Raw genomic sequence first — 23,776 nt, forward strand, 5'->3', positions numbered from 1 at the left:
GAGATGAATCACTTTAGGGCATAGCATAGGGACAGGTCCAGCAGGCCCCAGAGAGGGAAAAAGCAGAGGGGGAATGATGGCACAAGTGGCTATTGGGCCCCTGGGATTCCCACACCTGCCCCTGCCCAGCTCCAGTGCTCACAATTTATCACTGACATTTGAGTCACTGGCACTGCTGATCTCAGTGTACTGGTGTTTTTCGAAGCTTGCTACAAGAATGAGTAACCTGTGCACTCAATTTCCAGTGCCAGGTTGTGGTCTTGGGGATCATTCTTAAAAGGGATGAAAGCCCTCACACGGAACTGGGTTTCCAGAGACCAGGTATCACGGCACTTCTAATGATCAAGTCACCACTTGCTCAGGACTTCTTTAAGCAGGCCTCTCCGGCTTTCCTTTAGATATTGTCATCTCAACTGGACTCCGATCCTTAAGTGAAGGCTCTGAAGAGCCCAACCACCTAAAGGCATGCTCATGATGTCTGATACAATGTGAAGTTAAGGAAATGCTCCTGAAAAACTCTGATTCTAGATCACACTCTGCACCAGTGGCTATGATGTCCTGAGCAAGTGTCTTGTCCCTTCCAGTTCCGGGCCCTCATGTACAGACAAGAGGACATCCTTGGAATCTGTTCTGGTGCTAAGAGACTCTGTCTTCTAAGTAATCATGAGAAAGGGTCTCTTACTGGGTGCTGTTTCCTCAGTGTGGCACATCAGTCCTCAGCATGGGCATTGTTGGACAAAAGAGGAAACCGAGCCTCTCCAGAGACCATAGTGATGGCTCTGGCATCAGGCCCCAAGTGCATATGGGCTCGCGTTTCTAGAACTGCAAAGTGGCTGCTCACATCATGGATCAAGTTATTCTCCCTTTCTTATCTCATTTCCCTGTGTGAATCCTATGAAGACATCAAGAGCTAGGTGGTGCCTTGGGCTCTCTGATGGCAGAGAAGGTCCACTTCCCACACAGTGCCAGTGGGCCGGAGCCAGGAAGTCAATTTAGACCTGGAAACTAACAAAAGCAGAAGGAAGTCTTGGGGAGGAGAGGGCACAGATCCTGTATCCTACTGATGCTTGTTCTGACAGATACTCTTCATGTGGCAGCCATAGGTTGGAGCAAGAGGCCTGCCCCCACCTTGCTGTGTATTTGAGCACATTCTGTGACTTCCTTAGGTCTCTGCCCTCTCACAGGGTAACTTTAGGTAACAGTTAATTATGCATCATGAAAGGTTGAGAGGAATGATTGAGAAACCAGGCCCCAGAATCACTTATGCCCCTGGCACAAGTATGGCAAGTATTGTTCAGGTTAGCAAATGCATGGTATCCACCAGTCATAGGGCTAAACAGTTGTCTGGAAACAGCCCAAGACTTCAACAGAAATGACTGCCAAAAGAGGAATGGCTAATCGCACTATGTGTTTGCACTCAAGTCACCCACCGCTGGGATCTCAGCAAGGGAGCCCCAGGACCCCAGGCAGGCTTTAGGCTCCAAGCATAGGGTATGGCTTCCCTAATTCACTTGAAAATCCAAGGGCAAAGTGCACATTAATAACTCAGAAGATGCAAGAAGCGATTAAAGTCATTGCTTCCCTTCGGAAAGCAGCTCCCCCACCCCTCCCTGATAATGGCCACCCCTCATCAAATATTTATCCCAGCACTCACAGTCCTCCAGCAGCCTCCAGCATCTTGCCAGAGACCAAATCTGATTATGAAAACTGGTCATGAGTGAAGCAGGCAGACTACAAAGCGCCTGCGATGGGAAGGGGACATCAAAGCCCCAGATTCTCCCTTAAAGGTCGGCTTCCCAAAACAGAGGCCTCCTGCTGGGCCAAGCCTGGAAGGGAGCTGGAGAAACCAGCTCTCTGTGTGCCTCCCAGAGTCGGGGTAGCTCCTGCTTCTTTCTTTCCTTGGCAGTGGAGCTGGGGCAGAAGGCAAGGCACAAGCCCAGGGCCAGAGGGCTGACCCAAAGGCCAGGGTTGATGAAAAGTAAATAAATCCCTTGCCTGGCTCAGAGTGTGACTCCCTTCACTTTCAAGGGAGGCCCTGGCATTTCATTAGTGGCCTCTTTGAAGTCTGCCCTTTGCAAAACAAAGAAGGGAGAAAGGAATGGCAGCTGATACAGAAGTCTTCCTGTCCAGGCCGGCGTATCTTAGAGATAGTGAGGTCTGTTTCCAGCCAAGTGAATACCGCCAAAAAGCAAGTCACAGGCAATTTTGCTTTCCCAGTGTATGCAGTTGTTATTTTTATGCTATATTATCATCTATTAAGTATGCAGAAGTGTTATATTTAAGAAACTCTGTACTTGACCTTAATTAGAAAATATCGCTAGGTCAGCAGCTCAGGAGGCTGAAACCTGAGGATTCTGGTTTGAAGCCAGCCCAGGCAGGAAAGTCAAGAGATTCTTATCTTTAATTAACCATAAAAAAAGCTAGAAGTGGAGGTGTGGCTTTAGTGGTAGAGTTCCAACCTTGAGCAAAAACACTAAGGTACACAGACCAGTAATACAGGTCTTGAGTTCAAGCCCCACTGCTAGTCCATGCATGTGCATGCACGCCTGTGTGCACATACACACACACACACAACTATACCACACCACACCACACAGAATTGCTAAATTGGGCACTAGAGCTTATGCTTGTAATCATAGCTATTCAGGAGGCCAAGACCTGAAGGATTGCAGTTCAAAGCCAGGCCAGGCAGAAATGTGTTTGTGAGATGACTTCTCCATTTAACCAACAAAAAGCCAGGCTAGAGGCTTGGCTCAAGTGGTACAGTACCAGCCATGAGAGAGCAAGCCAAGTGAGAGAACAAGAGGCCTTGAGTTGCAAAGGAAAGAAGGAAGGAAGGAAGGAAGGAAGGAAGGAAGGAAGGAAGGAAGGAAGGAAGGAAGGGAGGGAGGGAGGGAGGGAGGGAGGGAGGGAGGGAGGGAGGGAGGAAGGGAGGGAAACATTTCTAGAACTTGCAAATGACCATCTTTGCGATTGGGAAAATGAGGCTGGTATGACAGACTTGTTCCACATGGCATTGCCACAAAGCTTCAATTTGTAAAGTATCTTCAAGTTTGAAGTATCTTCAAACTACAATAAAACAGAGCCTACAGAAATGAGGTAAGCCTATATGTTTCCAGTTTCTGATGCCCCTTTGTGTGGCTTCACTCAGTACATGGGTAGAAGAGTCTGTCAGGCAAGAAATCATGCCTGGTGCTTAATGCAACCCAGGGACCAATTAACCACACTGGGAGCCAACCAGCAGAGTGTTTCTAAGAGGAATAGGAGGAAACTCTTATATTACTGCTCTCTGCCCCCTTCCCCCAAATGAAAGACAAATGCTGTGTCAACATTTTATCAAGAGTGAGCCTTTATTCCTGAAAGTCCTAAAACCTACACATTTATCAAAAGGTAACTGATGTTCTAATTCCAAACAATGCCTTTTCTGCTTTCAGCAAATGCTGGCACCATGGCCTGGGTGGGGCGGCGATATCAGAAGCGGCCCTCCACGCCCAGCAGCTGCACCACAGCCTCCTGCACAGCCTGGTGGACACTGCTGACCTCTCTCTGGGACAATGTCCTCTCCATGTGGCGGTAGGTGATTCGGTAACAGTGGCTGGTCCTGAGTGTCCTGGAAAGGGAAAGAGAAGCATGTGGGTGATGACCAATGTGGGCGCCAGGACCAGACCAGACTTCCGGGGCTAGTGAGGCTGAACTTGGGTGCAGCACTGACACCCAGCTCAGTGCAGAAGCATCACTTACCAACAAAGATCCACAGCTTAAAAATGTCAGGGTGGGGTGGGTGTTGGTTCAGGGAACCATTAGCTTGGATAATGGAGACTGCTGGCTGGCCCCACTGGGCATCACAGTGCTCAAGGAGCTTCCCATAGATTTGATGTCCTTAGTTAGGGAGTCTTTTTGTATTGTCTTTTAAGGAGTTGCACAAACATTTCAGTTGATAAGTATGCTGCATCTTGGTCAGCATAACCCCTTTTATCGTATTTCCCCGTCTCTCCCAACCCCGCCCATCCCCTCACACTGCCTGGCTCCATTTTCACATGTATTAAGTATTGTGACTGCATTGGACCACCCTTCCCCTCCCCATTGATCCCGTCCCCGCCTCTTGACCTCAAACCTCCCACAACACATGTTCCAGCTTCCTGGTATTCATTTTGTTAAACAGTACGTTAGTTGTCTTAAGGAGTCACAGTCCTGGAATCCTCCCCTGCTGATACCATACTATAGTTAATATATCTGCATGTATAACATGACCCTGTGCATGTTTACAGGTGTAGCATATGAGAGAAAACATATAACCTTTGTCTCTCTGAGTCTGACTTACTTTACTTGGCATAATTTTTTTTTCAGGTTTATGCCCTACAAATGGCATACTATTCTTCTCGATAGATGAACAAAACTTACACACACACACACACATATATATGTATATATATCACACTTTCATGATCTATTTGTCCACTGAAGGCCACTAGGGATGGGGGAGAATCTTATTTGGCAGCCAGAAGGCAGAACCTGGACTTCCTCAGGTGATTCTGATAAGCAGACAAGGTTTGAAACCAATGCCATCACTTCCCTCTACCTTTTCCATGGCGCAAAAAGAGACTGTGTTTGCAGGGCACTTGGCAGCACAGGGGGCCTGAGGCCAGGCTGGGGGAGGGGAATCTCACCCTCAGCATGCCTGTAGGCCACAGGAAACCCTGGAAAGCGTATACCAGAGATGCCGTACACACATGTGTGTCACACATGGGCCATGCGGACAGTGACTTGAGTGTCCTGCTTTATTACAGTGGTGGAGGCCTGGTTGTCATGGTCACCTGGGTAATTCTGGAATGTGTGGGGTGGCAGTGGGAGGGCTGACAATTTGCATGGCAGGGATCTGACACCTGCCTGATCTAGGCACTGACATTTCTCTTCTGAATAATGAAGGCCCAGGCAGTTTCTGAGCCACAGGAACTCCTTGCCAGCTGCTGCAACCTCGGCCTTTGGCCTCAGGTCAAAAAGCTGAAGCAGCTGGACGCCGGTGGCTCACACCTGTAATCCTAGCTACTCAGGAGGCTGAGATCTGAGGATCGCAGTTCAAAGCTAGCCTGGGCAGGAAAGTCTGTGAGACTCTTATCTCCAATAAACCACTAGACACGGGAAGTGGCGATGTGGCTTGAGCTGAGGAGCGCAGGGACAGCACCCAGGCCCTGAGTTCAAGTCCCACGACCAACAACAACAACAAAAAAAGAAGCTGAAGCAGAGCAAGAGACCCAGGCTGAGCTCCTCTGTCTGCCCCCAGCCTGTGCAAGAGAGGCCAGAAATAAGGCAGGCTAGGCCTTGGCTTCTCCAGAGCCCTGTATGAAGAGGTTTCAGGTGGGTTGGCATCTGGGTCACTCCTTCCCTACAGGAACACCTGACAGTCCCATGTTGCCCTCTGAGCCCACAGCCTTCACTTCAGGGCCTCCTCATACTTCCTGAGTCTCACTGGCGTCTCTTTTCCTTCTCTTTCCCAGCCTGGCGTGGCCATCCTGTTCTGCTCTTTCTCACTCTTACCTTGAGCCTGCTTCCAGAAAGCCAGAAGGCCAGGCCCCTGGGATGTAGGAGCTGGGCCGGCAGAAGCCAGCATCTCAGCCCTGTAGCGCCTCAGAGAATCACCCCGAGATGCCCATGACCGCGCTGGCTGGGACAGCCTCATCCCCTCCCAGGCTCAGACACAAACCTGCTCTGGATCCCTCTTTCTTTTCCCCGCCCAGCTCAGGCTATGAACAGACGCTCTTCAAGGGTGGAAGGTCCTGGTCTCCTCAGTCTCAAAGAGTGTTTTACCATGAAAGCCACAGGCTCACAGAGTGGTGACTCTCCCAGCTTATCCATGACTAGGTAAGAAAAAAGGATTTCTTCAATGGAGGGGTGTCCGTGATAGCTAACCCTGCATTTGAATCTTTTTTCTTTCTTTTTGTTGGTACCTGTTTAAACTCAGGGTCTTGAACTCATTGCTTGTTTTTTCTGTTGTTGTTGTTTTTTTTTTTTGCTCAAGGCTAGCACTTTACCACTTGAATAACACCTCTACTTCTAGTTTTTTGCTGGCTAAGAGGCTCATGAACTTTTCTGCTGGAGATGGCTTTGAACAGAGATCCTGAGATCTGCCTCCTGAGTATTTAGGATTACAAATGTGAGCCACTGGCACCTGGCTTTGAAACCTTTTTTTTGGTACTGGGGATCAAACCTGGAAGGTTGAGCCTGCTAGGTGAAGCCTTTTATTAACCCTAATGCTCCTCAGTCTTTCACCTGTCTGACCCCATGCCCCACAGGGAGAGTAGCCCTTCTTATCTACCATACACTGGTCTGAACGCTTTGCACACATTAATTCATTTAAGCAGCAAGCTCCACTGGGTAAACAGCATTATTGTCTTTGTTATGGAGCTGAGGAAAATGGCACAGACAGCATAATGAACTCATCCAAGCTCACATAGCTCATAGGTGCAGTGCTGGATTGAAAGCCAGGCAAAAACCTATAGTGGGGTCTTGAAGTCTTCAAGACCCACTATGTTCAAAACATTAAGCATAGCATTGCCACATGACCCAGCAATTGCTAGGTATGTATATGCATACGCACACACATATGCAAAGTATGTGTATATTGTCAGCATTATACCCACCTTTGGTCCTCAGCTCCTCCCTTACCCGAGTTTCTCTCTGCCCTGGAATTCCCGCTCTGCAGCTGGCCACGTACTCTTTCTCCACCTGAGCACCCACCTACCTCACTTCCTGCCCCCAGACCCTCCTGACACCTGGACAGGAACAGGTGCCATGTGCTCCCTCTTGGGGGAAATATGGTTCCTCTAACAAACCTTGTAATAATCTTTCTCCTATGCCTGCCTACCTCTGTGTGGTCCCTGGGATAGATGTGAAGGATCCTTTCATATAGATGTGTCTATGTACACACACACACACACACACACACACACACACACACACACACACGTATGTATGTATATCCGAAAGAATTGAAAGCAGGTGCCCAAATAAAAACTTGTGCAAGGGGCTGGGAAGATGGCTCAGTGGTAGAGAGCTTGCCTTGCATGCATGAGGCCCTGGGTTCGATTCCTCAGCACCACATAAGCAGAAAAAAAAAGCCAGAAGTGGCGCTGTAGCTCAAGTGGTAGAGTGCTAGCCTTGAGCTGAAGAGCTGAGAGACAGCATCTAGGCCCAGCTGAAAAGCTGAGAGACAGCGCCTAGGCCCAGAGTTCAGGCCCCATGACCGGACCCCCCCCCCCCAAAAAAAAAAAGTGTGCAAGAACTTTCAGGTAACTCTATACACAATCATCAGAAGGTGGAAATACCCATTAACAGCTGAATGGGCATAAAAATGTGGTATTTCCATACACTGGAGCATTATTGGGCCATAAAACAGGAATACAGTACTGAAAAAAATTAGATACAATGTGATGAACTTCAAAACCCTAATAAATAAAGCCAGATACAACAGATCATGTATTACATAATTCTATTTCTAAGAAATCTTCAGAATAGGCAATTTATAGAAAGATTTGTAATTAGCAGGGATGGTGGGAGAAAACAGGAGGCCTTCTTTGGAATGATGACACTGTTTTGGTAGTGCAGTGGTCATGCAGTGTATCCTGTGTGTTACATGACATTCAATTGTACACTTTCAAAATGTATAATTTTATATTACATGAATTTTATTTGAATAAAATTAAACCAGAAACAAAATCTAGGCAATCTGGGTTCAGAGCTGAACAATTGATCATCATACTGAACAGCTACATCAAACACACTTATCTATTCCTCTAACCTCAGTGCTGCTTTTTGGGTCGAGAATGTTCTCCCAAAGGCCCACTTGCTGCAAGCGTTGTCCCCAGCTCAGGGGGAGGAAGTTGGGTCACTGGGGGCATGACCTCAAGGGGGATAATAAACCTCAGCCTCTTCTTCTTCTTCTTCTCTTCATGCCCTGCCACGAGGCAAATGAGCCTCTTGTACCATGTGCTCCGGCCATGAGGTGCTATCAATGCCCAATGCAATAGAGTAAGTAGGTCATGGACTCAAAATTTCTAAACTGTGGTCCCAAATAAGCTTTTCTTTTCTTGTTTTGTGGTACTTGTGGAAGTTGGGGCCTTGCATTTACTAGATAGTTACTTCACTACTTAGACCATGCCTGAACCCATTTTTTTTTCCAAATAGGGTTTCAGCCTCAGACTGCAATCTTCCCACCTATGGCCTCCATATGGCTGTGATTGTAAGCATGAATCAACATTTCCAGCTTGTTTCTTAAGATGGGGGGGAGTCTCACTAACTTTTAGCTGGGCTGGTCTTGAACTTTGATCTCCCTGATCTCTGCCTCTAAGTAGTTGGGATGACAGGCATGGACCACCACACAGGTCTTTCCTGCTTACAGGCCCATTAGAAAGTGGATTGGGGAGTTAGGTAGTTGGGAAAATAAGAGAGTGGAGACTGAGAAATCAGTACAAGCCAGGTGCTGGTGGTTCATCATGCCTGTAATCCTAGCTACTCTGGAAGCTGAGATTTGAAAATCAAGGTTCAAAGATAGCCGAGGAATAAAAGTCTGAGAGACTCTTACTTCCAATTAATCATGTAAAAAGCTGGACGTGGAGCTGTGGCTCAAGTGATAGAGCCTCAGCCTTGAGTAAAAAACCTCAGGCATAGTACCCAGGCCCTGAGGTCAAGCCCCAGTATCAGCACAAACAAACATAACACTTTTCCTTCTACTACATCCTTTGGGCACAGAGATGATGTTGTTTGTCCTGTACCAGGCTGGGCATAACAGACCTGCAAAAGGAATTCTTATTGTTCTGCCTGCTGAGGGCTTAACAAACAGGGCACAAGGCAGCCATAAACATCCACCTACCAGCTTCTGAATGAGTTGTGCTACCCAGCTGTGTGTGTGTGTGTCTCCGCCCACTTCAGTTGTTCTTCCCAGCCTCTCATTCACACCTCTTCTAGGAAGTCCAGTCGTCAAGCCAAGTCCAGAAGCATGACTCAAACCTTTTCTCTGCTCCACTGTGACTACCAAGGCCCGCCCACCTCTACCATCCTTTACAAGTCCAGCTGCTCAAGCAGAAAGAGAGCCAGGACCGCCAGGCAGTCTGTGAGGGGCTGGCAGGATAGAGGGACAAACTTGCAAGGAGGGACCCTGTGTTTTGGCACCTCCTCTTCTCAGTCCTAACTTTAGCCCCCAAACAAGAATGTGTAGGTGTCAAGAACAGTCAGGTCTGGATCAGTGATAAAGATGTTTAAAGGACATCCAGCAATCCCACTACTGGGTATGTATCCAAAGGAAACAAACTCATTATGTGAAAGAGACACCTACATTCTGTTTATTTCAGCACCATTCTCAATAGCCAGTATATGAACTCACCTAAGTTCCCATCAGTGGGTGAATGGGTCAAGAGAATGTGGTAGATGTCTACTTAGTGGAATACTATTCAGTCTCAAAAAAGGAGCAACCTTCTCATTTGTGGCAACATGGATGGATGAATGTGGAGGACTCTGTGCTAAGTGAAATAGAAAGATATGCATCTGTTCTCTTTCTCTCCATGACTGGATTCTAAAAAAGCTGATCTCATAGAGGCAGAGTAGAGGGACAGTATACCAGACTGGGGAGGGCATGATAGAAGAGACTGGTAGACAGATACAAAGTTGTAGTTGGGGTGGTGGGACAAGTTCTGGTATTCCTTGCAGGATGAAGATAGTTAAAAACACACTGTATTAATAATGCACAAACGTTCTCATCACAAAGAAACAGAACCTGACTGCTTTGGTGGAGCTCCTGGATGGCCTGATTTGGTTAAGGTATCTCATATACATACACCAAAACATCACAAGGCATGAATGCGTTCATTTTTATGTGTCAACTTAGTCCTAACTTTAAAAGCTATGTAATAAGCACCATCCTTTCTTGTTTTTCTTCCTATGTGATAAAAGTAACCATCACCAAAACTATAGCAGAATACTAGTGCTCCAAGTTCAGAGCATGCCAATGAGGATCTTTCTTCTTAAAGGACTCAGGGTTATGGAGCTTCATTGGAAGGAAGGAACAGTGGGTCAGAGAGCAAGCAAGGAAGGGAACACTTCTCTTATATAAGCACTCAGTTCACCCTGGCAACCGAACAGGATCTGAACTTGAAATAAAACCCTTTCTTGCCATCCAGCCCAAACCCAGCTCCTACAGCATCCACAATAGTCTGCCTTGCCATCTGTGGCAGAGCAGCTACTTCATGTTCTTGGATGGCGTGGCCAACACCTCCCAGAATAGACCGTGCATGGCCATGGGCACTGCAGACGCCACCTATTCCTTCAGGGATTACTCAAGATGCAGACCCAGGGGAGTTCCACTTACACAGTGACGAAGCTGGGTTTCCCCAGCTGGCTCTTCTGCTCCCCGGCTTGTCTGATGCAGAAGCTCGGTCTGGAGCCCACATCAGCACACCGTGACAAGGTGAGGGGTCAGTTCCATGCACCACTTCTTGAGATGGTGTGGACTTAAAGCAAGAGGCCCAAAGTTAGAAGACACAGGGTGGAGAGGGACTAGTTCCATATTTCTCTTGCCATCAGGAGATGAATGGGGTGAGGTGGAAAGAAGAGAAGCTGGCTGTGGTTAAATCTGGCTCCAATTCCTGCTCCATGCTTCACTCCCTGAGATCTGGAACAGATTATGTAACTTCCTGTGACTCAGTGACCTATAGAGTGAAGCTGACAATACTAACTTTCTAGGGCTTGTGAGAGTCCTCACAAGGGAGGTATTCCTGTGCTAATACAGAGCTCAGCATCTCAGATGACTGCTTCATACAGTCATCATCCCTTGTCAGGAGTGGTAGGGTCATATTAAGAACTGTGGACAGCATCAAACCTGATAGATACTGTATTTTCCCCCCTATTTCAACTGCCTCTGGTGAAATGTAAGGTATAAATTAGGTATATTAAGAGATTAACTAGGGCTGGGAAGGTGGCTCAGTGGTAGAGTGCTTGCCTTGCATGCATGAGGCCCTGGGTTCAGTTCCTCAGCACCACATAAGCAAAAAGAAAAAAAGCCAGAAGTGGTGCTGTGGCTCAAGTGGTAGAGCGCTAGCCTTGAGCTGAAGAGCTGAGGGACAGCGCCCAGGCCCAGAGTTCAGGTTCCACGACCACCCCCTCCCCCCCCAAAAAAGAGATTAACAAGAGCTGGAGGCTGGTGGCTTACATCTGTAATCCTAGCTATTGGGGAAGCTGAGATCTGAAAATCACAGTTCTAAGCCAGCTCAGGCAGAAAATCCATGAAACTTTTATCCCCAATTAACCAGAAAAAGCTGGAAATGGAGGTGTGGTTCAAGTGGTAGAACACCAGCCTTCAGCGAAAAAGCCAAGTGGGAGAGCACGAGGCCCAGAGTTCATATACTCTCACTCAAACAAGAGTAAAATACAATGACAATTATGTAGTTAAACTTGCCAGAGTTGCTATGCTTTAAGCATTGCATCATTGTTAAGTAAAGTCAGGTCTATCAGAACACAAGCACTGTGGGATGCAGTTGTCTGAGAAGGCTGCTCAGTGAGGAGTGGCCTGTATATACAGCCTGCATTCGCTGGACAAAGAATGCCCTGAGTCCTGGGTGGGGCAGAGTGGACGACATGAGATTTCCTTGAGAGTCTCAGAGCAATGTACAATTCAAAACCTATGAATTGTTCAGTTCTGGACTTTTCCATTTCATATTCTTGGACTGTGGTTGTCAACCTCAGTCTGCTGCCTATTCATGTGTCCTACAATCCTCCTGCCCTTGTACGGCTTACTGGATAGAGGAATACACTTTTAAGGGTTGCAGGGGTGGGGTGGGGTAGTCATACTTGCTGTTTTTCTTTTAACCTTCTTAAATGGACTTGGAAAATGTGTCAGTCTGAAGATAGCAAGAGCTTTCTTACTTGGGAGCATTGAAGAATAGTGAGCTTTGGCTGGAAACATTAAGTAGAAAGAAGTCAGGGAGAATGACGGACTTGCACAGAATTGAGGATGATTTAAATAAATATTTGGAACAATGTAAATATTTTTCCCTTGTTACTTTAACTATTTACAAAAATGCCAAAAGGGAAGGGGAGATAATGAGATTTTGACAATAAGACTTAGGGTCTGGTGACTATTAGTGAAATGTTCTTAGGTTTTTTTTTTTTGAGGCAGAATCTCACTATATTATCCTGGAAGTTGTGATGAAGCCCAGGTTGGCCTTAAACTCCAGATTCTCCACTTCAGCCTTCTGATTACAGTTATTTGCCACCATGACTGCTCCTTCTTTTTAAAAAGCAAAGTACTTTTTTTGATTAACACTATAATGTATTAATATCCAGACTATGTACGGAACCCAACAACAACAACAACAAAAGCAACTAATCCAATTAAAAATGGGGCAAATGAAACCAAGTGCAGGTAGCTCACATCTATCATCCTAGCTACTCAGGAGGCTAAGATCAAAGGATTATGGTTCAAAGCCAGTGAGGCAGAAAACTCTATAAGACTCTTATCTCCAATTAACCACCAAAAAGCCAGAAGTGGATGTGTGGCTCACGTGGTAGAATGTTAGCTGCTAGCTTTGAGCAAAACCAACCAACCAACCAACCAACTAGGGACAGTGCTCAGGCCTTGAGTTCAAGCCCTAGGACTGGCACACACATATATACATAGACACATACACACACAAGGGCACCTGATTTGATAAGACATTCCTCTCAACCCTCTCAAGAAGCAAGATAAATAGGTAACAGAAAAATGAGTATCAGTTGTCATGAAGGAAATGTAAATCAACTACAGTGAGATACTACCTCACCCCAGTTACAATGATACTTATTTAAGACAAACAGGGGGACACTCCAAAAAGAAATGTATTCATTACTTGACCTATGTAACTGTAATTACTTTGTACATCAGCTTTATAATAACAATAAAAATAAACAATAAAAATAATAACAATAAAATAACAATATAAACAAAACTGATATTGCTATTTATGTAGCTAAAGATTAGAGAGCCTCGGGGCTGGGAAGGTGGCTCAGTTGTAGAGTGTTTGCTTGCAAGCATGAGGCCCTAGGTTCGATTCCTTAGTACCCCATAAGCAGAAAAAGCCACAAGTGGTGCTGTGGTTCAAGTGGTAGAGCGCTAGTCTTGAGATGAAGAGCCCAGCATTCAGGCCCCACAACTGGCAAAAAAAAAAAAAAGATTGAGAGCCTCTACTATGGACACTGGTGGCTCAAGCCTGTAACCCTAGCTATGCAGGAGGCTGAGATGTGAGGATTGTGATTCAAAGCCAGCCTGGCAGGAAAGTCCATGAGATTCTTATCTCCAGTTAACCATCAGAAAACTGGAAGTGGCTCTGTGGCTCAAGTGACAGAGTGCTCGCCTTGAGCTGAAGAGCTCAGGGATAGCAACGAGGCCCAGAGTTCAAGCCCCACAACTGATAAAAAACAAACAAGCAAACAAACAAACAAAACCCCAAAACAAACCAATCCAAAAGAACAAATGCTAGCAAGACTATATGCTCTGGGGTTTCTGTAAAAGCTGGAGTAGTGGTTTCCCAGGTATGGGAAGTAGAGTCTAGGATTCCAGCCTAAGCCTTGCAGTGACTGGGTAGACTCTGGGACCTGTTTCAATTCCAGCATCCTAAGAGCCAACTGTCCAGCTTCAGGACATAAGCAACCCTCAGCCAGCATTTCTAGACTCACTTACTTGAGATGAAAGGGAAGGCTGAGGCAGGTGGAGGCCCAAGATGAATTTCTGATGCATGATACCAGGAGAGAGGATCAAGCAGCTTCATAGGGCAGAGAGTAGCTTGGCAGGACCCCTAAGAGCCATCTTGTAGCCAGAGATTTTGAACTGTGTAGAAGATACTCTGTGCCCCTTCTGATCTTTTGCCCCCTTCTCCATACACACACACTAGCCCTAAGAGATTCCCAGTTTCATTCTCAGAATGCCTGGCCTAAGGGACTCTTCGGAGCCTGTGTCCCTCCAGTTCACAAGCCAGCAGACAGCAAACTTCAGACTGCTTTTGATTGTTGTTGCTCCAGGCTGATGATTATTTCCCAGAGAGATTTTGTCCTGTGGAGTCAGTTGCAAGAAACTAGACCAAAATGTTGCTCTGGCAATTTCTGCTTTGGGAGAGACAACTCTAGTGTAGGCTGTGACAGAGGCAGGGCCAGGGGCGAGGAGAGGGACACTAGCTGGGTCACTCCTGCCTGCATGGCTCCCACTCAGCTTTAGTTGGCAACTTAAGAGTTCCTTAGAGATACACGATTTGCAAGCATGAAGTCCTTCTAACATCAAATGCTTTGCCAAGTCCATGGGAAGGTTCAAAGCACCCTCTACTCCCTCCAATTTCTAGCACTCGGGGGGGGGGGGGGGGTGGGGGGGGCGGGGGGGGGGCGGAGTTTTGTCCTGACCCCCTGCAGGGTGGGCTGTGGTTCTGAGTCCTCATACCCATGGTATATGGAAATAACTGCTCTGGGGAACTTTTCTTTTGGCCTGTTTCAGAGCGAGGCCTGTACATCTACTTCTCAGCTACAGAATCTTGGGATAATCCTTAATCTCTCTCTCTCTTTTTTTTTTTTTTGCCAGTCATGGGGCCTGAACTCTGGGCCTGGGCGCTGTCCTTCAGCTCTTCAGCTCAAGGCTAGTGCTCTACCACTTGAGCCACAGCACCACTTCTGGCTTTTTCTGCTTATGTGGTGCTGAGGAATCGAACCCAGGGCCTCATGCATGCAAGGCAAGCACTCTACCACTGAGCCACCTTCCCAGCCCTAATCCTTAATCTCTGATCCAGGTTCTCATTCTGTGTTACAGAAGACAGACTCATGACTAGATGAAAAAATTATATAGGAAAGTTGTTTACAACAGTTTAGGCTTTATAGACAACAACTGGTATTGCTATTTATGTAGCTAAAGATTAGAGAACCTATACTTTGGCTTATAAAGACCTGAATGACTATAGAAAAATGGTCTGAGCTTTGATGGATCACTAGAGGTACCCTGAGAACACTTGCTTGGAGAAACAGGCGACAGATATTGCATCCCTCCATTTATATGAGGTGTCTAGGGAAGTTGAGTCAGAGATACAAAGTAGACTAGAGATCACCAGGGTTGGGGGTGGGAGGATGTGATGTTAGTGTTTAATGGGTCTGGTTTCTGTCTAGGGAAATGCGAAGTTCTAGAGAAGGATGGAGGTGATGGTTGCACAACACTGCGATGTACTTAATGCCACTCTTAAGCATGGCTCAAATGGCAAATTTGATGTTATATCTACTTGCTCATAATAAGAAATGAATTCAGTGAGGAATGTAGGCCTAAAAAACCTAGTTGGCTATTAGTAGAAAAGGAAGTTAGGAACTGACATTATACAGAGAAACCAGAGCTAAACACACATACAAGATGATAGCAGGGATACAATGATTGCTTTCTGACCTTCCTCAATGGAGCATCTCATGATCTACTACCTTAGTAATCAAGATGCCTTGCTTACATTTCCTTCTATGCATTTTCTTCTAATCATTTGTATTTCACCCTAGGTCACACTTGGTCGAGATCCAGAGTAGCTAGGAGTATTACATGCCTGTGGTCTAGAGCCCAGAACATCATGGGTGCTGGCCTTGTCTCCACATACCAGCGTATTTCCAGGGTCACCAGTAAGAGAATAGTCTTTTCTCAAATAGGTAAAGAATGATGAAAATACTTAGCTTTATACAGAAACTTCTAGGTTATCATTAATATACTTCACAAAAGTAAATGAGTATTGTTTTATATGACATAGATGATTTTAAATGTTATTTTAATAAATAACTTGCATTATAATTTTGTTCTTTTTTAGGGACAAACTCATGTTTAGATGTAGTGTATTAAACACTTGATGGAGTATATAAAAAATGTCCTCTCATGATATTCTAACAAATTCTTTTTAGTTATTCCATTGTCTTCCAAACCATTCTCTTATGTTTCTAACAAAATTGGTGTGATAGACCCATTTGCACAGATTTCCATAGTTCTACTTTTTGGCTCTGTGGAAAATTTGAGAGATTTTATTTTATTTCTCTGACTTAGATCTTCAGAGTTAAAGTTAGACAAGCTAACTAACTCTCAGTATGTGTGGTTTTAAGGTAGGTACTCACGTGTGTTGGCATTGGTTAAGTTACTAAATGGAAGGTTTGTGGCAGGTGAAGTGTTATGTTTCCAATTTAGTCAATTGATTAGCACTTATTCATTCTGTGCTGAGGTAGGCATTGTGGAAAATACAAACAGATATTTACTTGACCAATACATGAACTTTCATAGTGTCTATTAGGTAAATGACACACTGGTGGTTAGGGGAGAAGTACTCCAAAGTAATAAAAAGACGAACTAGCCTATCATCACATGCCACATAACATTTCAGTCAATGGCAAGCCACATATACCACAATGCTCCTAGAAGACTATATCTCATAATGACAACACAGCCACCTTCATTTGTCGAAGTACACTCTGTGTTGTCTACACAATGACAAAACTGCCTGAGACATATTTCTCAGAATGTAACTGTAACAATAAGTAACATACTTAACTATCACAGTCTACTTGGGTGCCACTCATAGATGCAAAGACAGATAACTGGACAAAGATACAATTTCAAATGATAACTGTAAACAAATCAGAAGTCAGAAAAAAACCCTTGGCCCTGTCGATCATTAAGCTACCATCCTAAACAACTGGAGCCGGGCTTGGTTCCTATAGGAATCATCAGAGAGGGTGGAAGATCTTGTTCTACACATAGGATAATTAAGCTACCATCCTAAACAACTGGAGCCGGGCTTGGTTCCTATAGGAATCATCAGAGAGGGTGGAAGATCTTGTTCTACACATAGGATAAGTGGCAGAAGAAAATGCAGAAACAACCCAAGGAAGAGGAGTGGTCTGATGAACATTACCTCATATCCCAGAACTGCCAGAACACATGTGCAAACAAATATGCTAGCCAGTGGACATAAAAGGCAGAAGGATTTCAGACACAAGAACAATCTGAATAATGCTTAAACAATTAAAATATTCACAAGTATTTACAATGATCACATGAAAGAACATTATGAAAAAGAGCAACAGGTCTGAAAGAGACCTAAGTAAAAATCTATAGAAATAAAATTAGAATTGTAATTAAAAAAATGAGCAGGAGGCATAAATAGCAGGTTAGAAAGAACTGAACAGAGGATCAGTAAACTGGATGTGAGGAACTATTTAGAATCTAGTAGGGAGAAGTACAGAAACAAAAAAAAATTGAAAAAAGCCACAGCCATGTCTAAAATATCAGGACTAGAGAGGCAGAGGCAGGAGAATCATGACTTCAATGGCAGCTTAGGTTACGGTTACATATCTGAGAGAAATTAAGGAACTCATAGAATATGAAGACTATAGCACAGAAGGATACAGTGAAAACAAAAAGGCAGTATCTGTGAAAAAACCCTGCATTGTATATATTGTAATAAAATTATAGAAAACCTACCAAAATGAGATGATTTTGAATATAACTAGAGAGAAAAATGAGAAGTTACAAAGGAAGGACAAGGAAATAGACTTTCTAGTAGCTATAAAAAGGTCAGGTGGTAATGGCATAGCACCAACAAAATGTCACCATATATTATAGCTGGCTGAGCTGTCATTCTGGGATAATGGCAGAATTAAAATAGTTTCAGACAAAGTAAGACAAGAATGACAAAGTTTATAATTCAAATCTCTTCATTGCATAATATATTTCAGGAAGAATAAAACAAAACTCAAAAAAAAAAAAAAAAACCAAAAAAAACAGGGCCCTATGGCATAAGCCTATAATTCTAGCTACTATGGAGACCGAGATCTGAGGAGGAGTCTGCGCAGGAAAGTCTGTAGGATTATCTCCAGTTAACCACCAGAAAGCTCAAAGTGGAAGTGTGGCTCAAATGTAGAGCACCATCCTTGAGTGGAAAAAACTAAGGAATAGCATCCAGACCTTGAGTTCAAACCCTACTAGTATCTCTCTTTCTCTCGCTCTGTCAATCTCTCTCTGTCTCTGTCTCTCTGTCTCTCTCTCACACACACACAGAAGCCAGCAAAAGCTAGCAACAGTAATCCACTGACTTAGATGCGAATCCAGTGAAAACTCGGGATGAGCTAAGGCTGCAGATTTAGATGTCCTTGTTTTCTAGGAACAATATACATTTCTGATGGTATTCCCAGAAGTGTCCTAAGTTGGTGGAAGTAGCTTAGGAAGATGATTTTCTGTCCTATCAGTTTCCCCAAACATTGATTGACCAATAGAACACCCTGTGAAGCAATATAGCTGCAAGGCTGTGAGCCCACGTCTAGGATCAGACACATCTGTTCTCAGCAGGCACTGGGCAAATGACTCTATCTCCCAGTTGTGACACTTTAAATGGAACTAACAAAACTGCTTTATAAAGTCATATATGAGGATACATTCTGAGAATGCATCTTCAGGTGATTTCATCACTGTGTGAACCTACGAGGGTATTAGCCAACTAAGGTGGTTATGTAACATAATCTTATGGGATCATCATATACTGGCCCATGTTTGACAGAGATTTATCACTGTGCAGCCCATGTCTGTATGTGTATGAGAACCTAACATAGTAAACACAAATGCGCAATGAAAGGAGGTTAGTTACTATGGCTAACAATATAAGCTTTGTTAGTTTATTTGTTTAATGAGAAATGTATACTTTTCCAAAAAGTTCTGCATCCCTGGATATACTTAAAAAGAACAAAAAGTTGGTGATGGGTGATGTTTGTAATCCTAGCTATTCAGGAGGCTGAGAGATTGACATCAGAGGATGAGTAGTTTGAAGCCATGCTCTGTAGAAAAGTCTGCAAGACTCCATCTCCAACTAACCAGCAAAATGCCAGACTGGAGGCATGACTGCTGGCTGAGCACCAGCAGTGAACAAGCAAGCTGAGAGAAAGCATGAGGTTCTGAATCCAAGCCACAGTACCAGAAACAAAAAGAACATTGACATTAATGGGAATTTTGGTGCCTTGTACCAAACAGTTTACAAACATACCCATTATGCCTGAGCCCTCTGTGTGCAGGACACCTGAACAGGCTCTTATAGTGCCGTCCAACTGGTTTCAGCTGACTGCTGCTCTTCTCTAGCATGACAGGGAAGTGGCTGGGGAGTCTCCCTTGAAACACTGTGCTGACCATGTTTGATTTGGAAGACAGATCCTGGTTGGTTTTGCATTTGTGAATTACTCTGCAGTCTGGCCACAGGAAAAATCAAAACAGCAGAGAGAGACGACAGAGCTGCTCTTCCCTTTTCAACAGAGGACAAGTCATGAAAGGCAGATGCATAGAGAGGTTCTGGTGGCAAAAGAAAGGTTGGATTGCTGCCAGCTTGTGCCCCAGTCTGTCATTTCTAGCATTCACAAAAGATGTTATTTGCCATGGCCTCTAGGTATATCAGAGGTCTATTCCAACAATAAAACAGGCCAGTGTCCAAGGAGAAAGCTGCTAGAGGCTTCTAATACCTTCTTGGCAGACACTGAGTAGAACACTATGGCTGGAGTAGTAGTTTAAAAAAAAATCCTACATCCTAGAGAAAAAAAGCTTGAGGGACCCTTTTCCTCCTTCTGCCTCAATGCTCTCAAAATATGACTGCAGGGACTTTTAGGTGCTGACATAAAGATCCTACCTTGTCTTGGGCACTTTCACATGGGTATAGCACATATTTCCCAAGCTCTCTTATGTAAACAGCATTATTCCTTAAGTTATAGTCAGAATGGAAGGGGAAACAATGGAAGGGACTGGGAGAAGTGCTTCTCTGCAGAGGCCACTCTATGATGCCACACTCACCCTTCCTAGGGTGGGTCTGGGTGAGAAAGGCACAGGAAATGAGCCATGCATAGGTAAAGGGGGCTTGGGTTTCTGTGACATGGGTTTTCGCTCAGCCACCTGTAATCTTGAGCAAGTGCCTAGCTTCTCTGGATTAGGTGATCAATGCTAAAGACCTCTGGCTCTCTCTTCAACTCTCTAAGCATCAGTGTCCAGCAAGGACAGACCAAAAACACACCTGGGGAAAGTACCTTCTGATGCCTGTTCTGACCTCCCTGGATACAAGTGCTGCTGATAACAGACAAGCAGACCCATCCCTGGCAGACTGGGCTTCATGACAAGTCAGACATTGCTATCGCTGTTCTGAATAAGCAGCCACAAAGCTGCTAATTGGATTCAGCAAGCTGCTGAGTCACTGTCGTGTAAGATCAAGTCCCTCAGAGCTGCAGATGAGGCCCATCCTGTCAGCAGCTGAGAACGTGTCTTTGTGATTCAGAACAACAGGGGTATGCAAGAGCACACCGTAGATCAGCTTCTACAATTTATGACGAGTAATTAAAATCTAACAGACCACAATTAGAAAGCATCCACCACAACCTTATTTTGCTATTTGTCTTTTAATTAAATACATCCCATGATTTAGCTCCAACTCTGTACAGAAAGCCAGCGCCCTGATGTATTGGTTATGACATCTTCTTGGAGAAGGAGGGTAGAGAGCTAAGCTAAGTGTTTCCTATAAATCACTGATCTTTCCCTTCTCGGGATCTTTGCACATCACAAGGGAGATATTAAATGAGGCTGGCCCTTCAAAACATTACCATGGGCACAGGATGTGTTCAGGGGAGCCTTGAAAAGGGAAGCCAGGGCAGAGCCAATGAAAGGAATTATTTTTTTAAATCTTCTTATATTGACAGGGTGATAAACTAGGAGAAATGTACCATTATGCCATATAAAAGAAACATTTACTAGGGCACTCTGGCATAAACTAGGGTGGAAGAAATAATTTCTAAATGGAAAGAAATTCATAGAGTCCCTTTTTGTGTTAGCAAGGGCTTATCACATATAAGCTACTACAAGGAATATCACAAATCAAGCAAAACCTAGGTCACTGTGTGGACTCCTAACCGTGGAACGTGGATGGGCAGTGAGGTTCCTCAGGAAGGCCTGTCTTCCTGTGCACAGCTAAGGGTGCTCCCAGATGGCACAGGCTTACAGTGCAAACAGACAGGCAGAGGACATTTAAATTGTCTGCTGTGTTACTTGGAGTTGGACGTGGGTAGACCTTCCACTCTAGGAGCCCAGGAATGTTTCCTGATTGGAAATGAATTTGTAGACTGTCTTTTGTAGGGTTTCCCACTAGAATGAATGCTGGTGAAGACAAAGTTGAGGATCATGGTTGTCAATAAAGACCTGCTGTCTGGGAATATTCTATTGCCCATCAAGTGCCCAGGACAACCCAATCTGATCATCTTCCTTCTTTATGTCCCGTCCTCACCTCTACCACATCTCCCATCTCATCAGTTCCTGGCTCCTCCACAGGTTCTGCTTGGAAAGTGGTTCCAGGAGAAGAATCCTGCTTTCTCTCTAAGAGCTCCCCACCATCACCATGTGTTGAGACACCTGACACCTGTCTGGGCCCCAAGCACCCATCCCTCACTAACTCAGAGACAGTTATGTTACTAGGGCCCAGCACAAAGCTCTGCTCATAGGAAGATGCAGGTGCTTGCTAGATGGCAAGTGAGCAGCTCTTCATACCATGAGAAAGGCCCCCAAAGGGCAAAATCACCATAACCTCCCCAGGACCTCACCTTCTCAGGAGCTGTTCTTCGGGGCCAGCTGGAGTTCACTGATGGCAGTGCTAAGTGGATCCAGCAACAAACTGTGGGCCCTGTGTATTTCATGTTCTCCTGTTGTACAGATAGAGGAGAAGGAAGCAGTAGCCTACCAACAGTGGTATCTAGCATACAGTTTTGGGACATGGAAGGTAACTTTCTATAGCCTTTTTGCTTTATAAATTTTACAAATGCAGAAGGATATCTTGTTGGAATGAAACTTGGAGAGAAAACACCTGTCTTCTAGGACCTTCAGTTCAGAAGGCTTAGGCAGGCTGGCGTTGGAGGCCTGCTGCAGCACAACTGTGCATCTCCAAGAGCTCATGCTGCTTCCTTGTTCTCACTGGCTGATGAGAATGTGGGTCAGAACCTGGCCAGACCAGGAACCAGCAGCGAAAGGCAACACATGGAGAGGCCCATGGTAGACTTCACCATCTCTAACACCTTCTATCCAGGCTAGGTGGTTCTGATCCTCCCTACTCTCACAGTAGTTCTCTTCCAACCCACATTTGTAAAATTACAAATCTGATAACTTTGCATCCCTGCTTTCAAAAACTTCATTAGGTTGCTAATGTTAAGAAAGAGACAAAGAAGTCTCTGAAGGCCTGGTCCTGGCCCACTGTATCACTCCTAAAGTCCCTTCCCACTCCTGCAATTGGAATCTTTTTTGCCATTTCTCAAGGTCTTCTCTCATGCTGCTCTCTCAGCCCGGATGATGCCCCAAAGGACAGACAGCATAAAGGAGAGGTGAGGAGAAACAAGATGCAGGGTTCAGCCAGGGTTTAAACTCAGGACCTGGGTGCTGTCACTTAAATTTTTTTTTTTTTGGCTCAAGCCTGGCACTTGTGCAACACCCTCCATTTCTGGCTTTTTTACAATTAACTAGAAATAAGAGTCTATTGGATTTTTCTGCCTGTGCTAGCTTTGAGCAATGATTCTCAGATTTCAGCCTCCTGAGTAGCTACTTGAGTCAGGCATAAGCTACCTGAGTCTGGCAGTAAAGATATACTTTGATATTCACCTGTTGATGATTTACTCAATTGTACCTCAGTTTGGCAGAGGAAGAGGTATACTGGTAATTGGTCTCCTCAAAACATCAAAGGCATATGCAAATTAGGAAGTTTTATGAAAAGAATCAGGTTCAGAAGTAGATAAGATACATAATAATAAATCTATATCTATTAGATGTTTTAAATATGAACTGACCCCTAACTAAATTCAATAATTAAAAAAAGAGAGAGGCTTTAGGAATCTAAAAGATGGGTTGATAACTGAGTATATTTTAGTAATCATCAAGAAGAGTTATTTAGTTACGAAGTGAAGGCTCACATTGTCCTCCGACTGTCCAGACTGTATATATAGTTTCACATGTGACTTTCCTCCTCACAGCATCCTACAGGGCATTCTCAGCTGCCTCTCAGAAATCTACTGTATCTCTGACCATTGTAGCATCCAGACTCTAAGCTAGTCCTTGTGATTCTTGCCACACGGCATTCAGTTGGTTTGTGTAATAATGGCTTCTGGCAGTAGGACAGTAGCTTGCTTACTTCAAACTTGTCAAATTCTTTGCACTGATTTAGAACATATTTTGAATACACCCATTTCTTGCTAACTCATCACCATTATCAAGGGTTTAGCTGAATTCTTACAGTGGTCTAATAATTGATCTGCCTTCACTGTTGCCTTCACAGAGTAGCCAAAGTAATGACATAAGTCATATAGTGCCATGTCTGCTTCAAGTTTTGCAAAACCTTCCTACTTAGAGCAAGAAGCAGCATTTAAATACTGAGATCCTGGTTGTCTGCACCTCACCATTACTTCTGACTTCATTTCCTATAACACCAGCACTCTCTCTGGTTGAATTACTGTGGGCTCTTGGTTGGTTCCCATGTCCTCCCATCTATCCTCAAGCTTGTGGCTCACTGCCTCTAAACCTTTGTAACTACTTTTCCCCTTGCCTAGGGGAGAAAAGCTCCTCTAGATTTCCCCAGTGCTCATTCCTTCACCAGCTGCAAGTCTACTCAGTGGTCATCATCTCAATATGCACCAAGTCTTCCCTCAGCATCTCATTTAAAAACTGTACACCCTCCCCATTACAATTCCAAACTCCTACACATTATTTATCTGT

General features: G+C 44.7%; 1 protein-coding gene across 1 annotated transcript in view; it reads right to left on the minus strand.

Moving 5' to 3' along the window:
• Nucleotides 1-3,323: 3,323 nt before the first annotated feature.
• LOC122114036 (phenylalanine--tRNA ligase, mitochondrial-like) overlaps nt 3,324-23,776 on the minus strand; it is a 209,302-nt gene continuing 188,849 nt past the window's right edge. The window contains exon 3 of the mRNA XM_042687149.1: nt 3,324-3,610. Coding sequence (XP_042543083.1) covers nt 3,472-3,610 — 139 coding nt within the window. The 3' untranslated portion in view covers nt 3,324-3,471. The remainder of the gene's footprint in view (nt 3,611-23,776) is intronic.

This window comes from Dipodomys spectabilis, unplaced genomic scaffold, assembly GCF_019054845.1.
Source record: "Dipodomys spectabilis isolate Male_0828 unplaced genomic scaffold, ASM1905484v1 ptg000104l, whole genome shotgun sequence".
In the NCBI taxonomy this organism is placed as follows: domain Eukaryota; kingdom Metazoa; phylum Chordata; class Mammalia; order Rodentia; family Heteromyidae; genus Dipodomys; species Dipodomys spectabilis.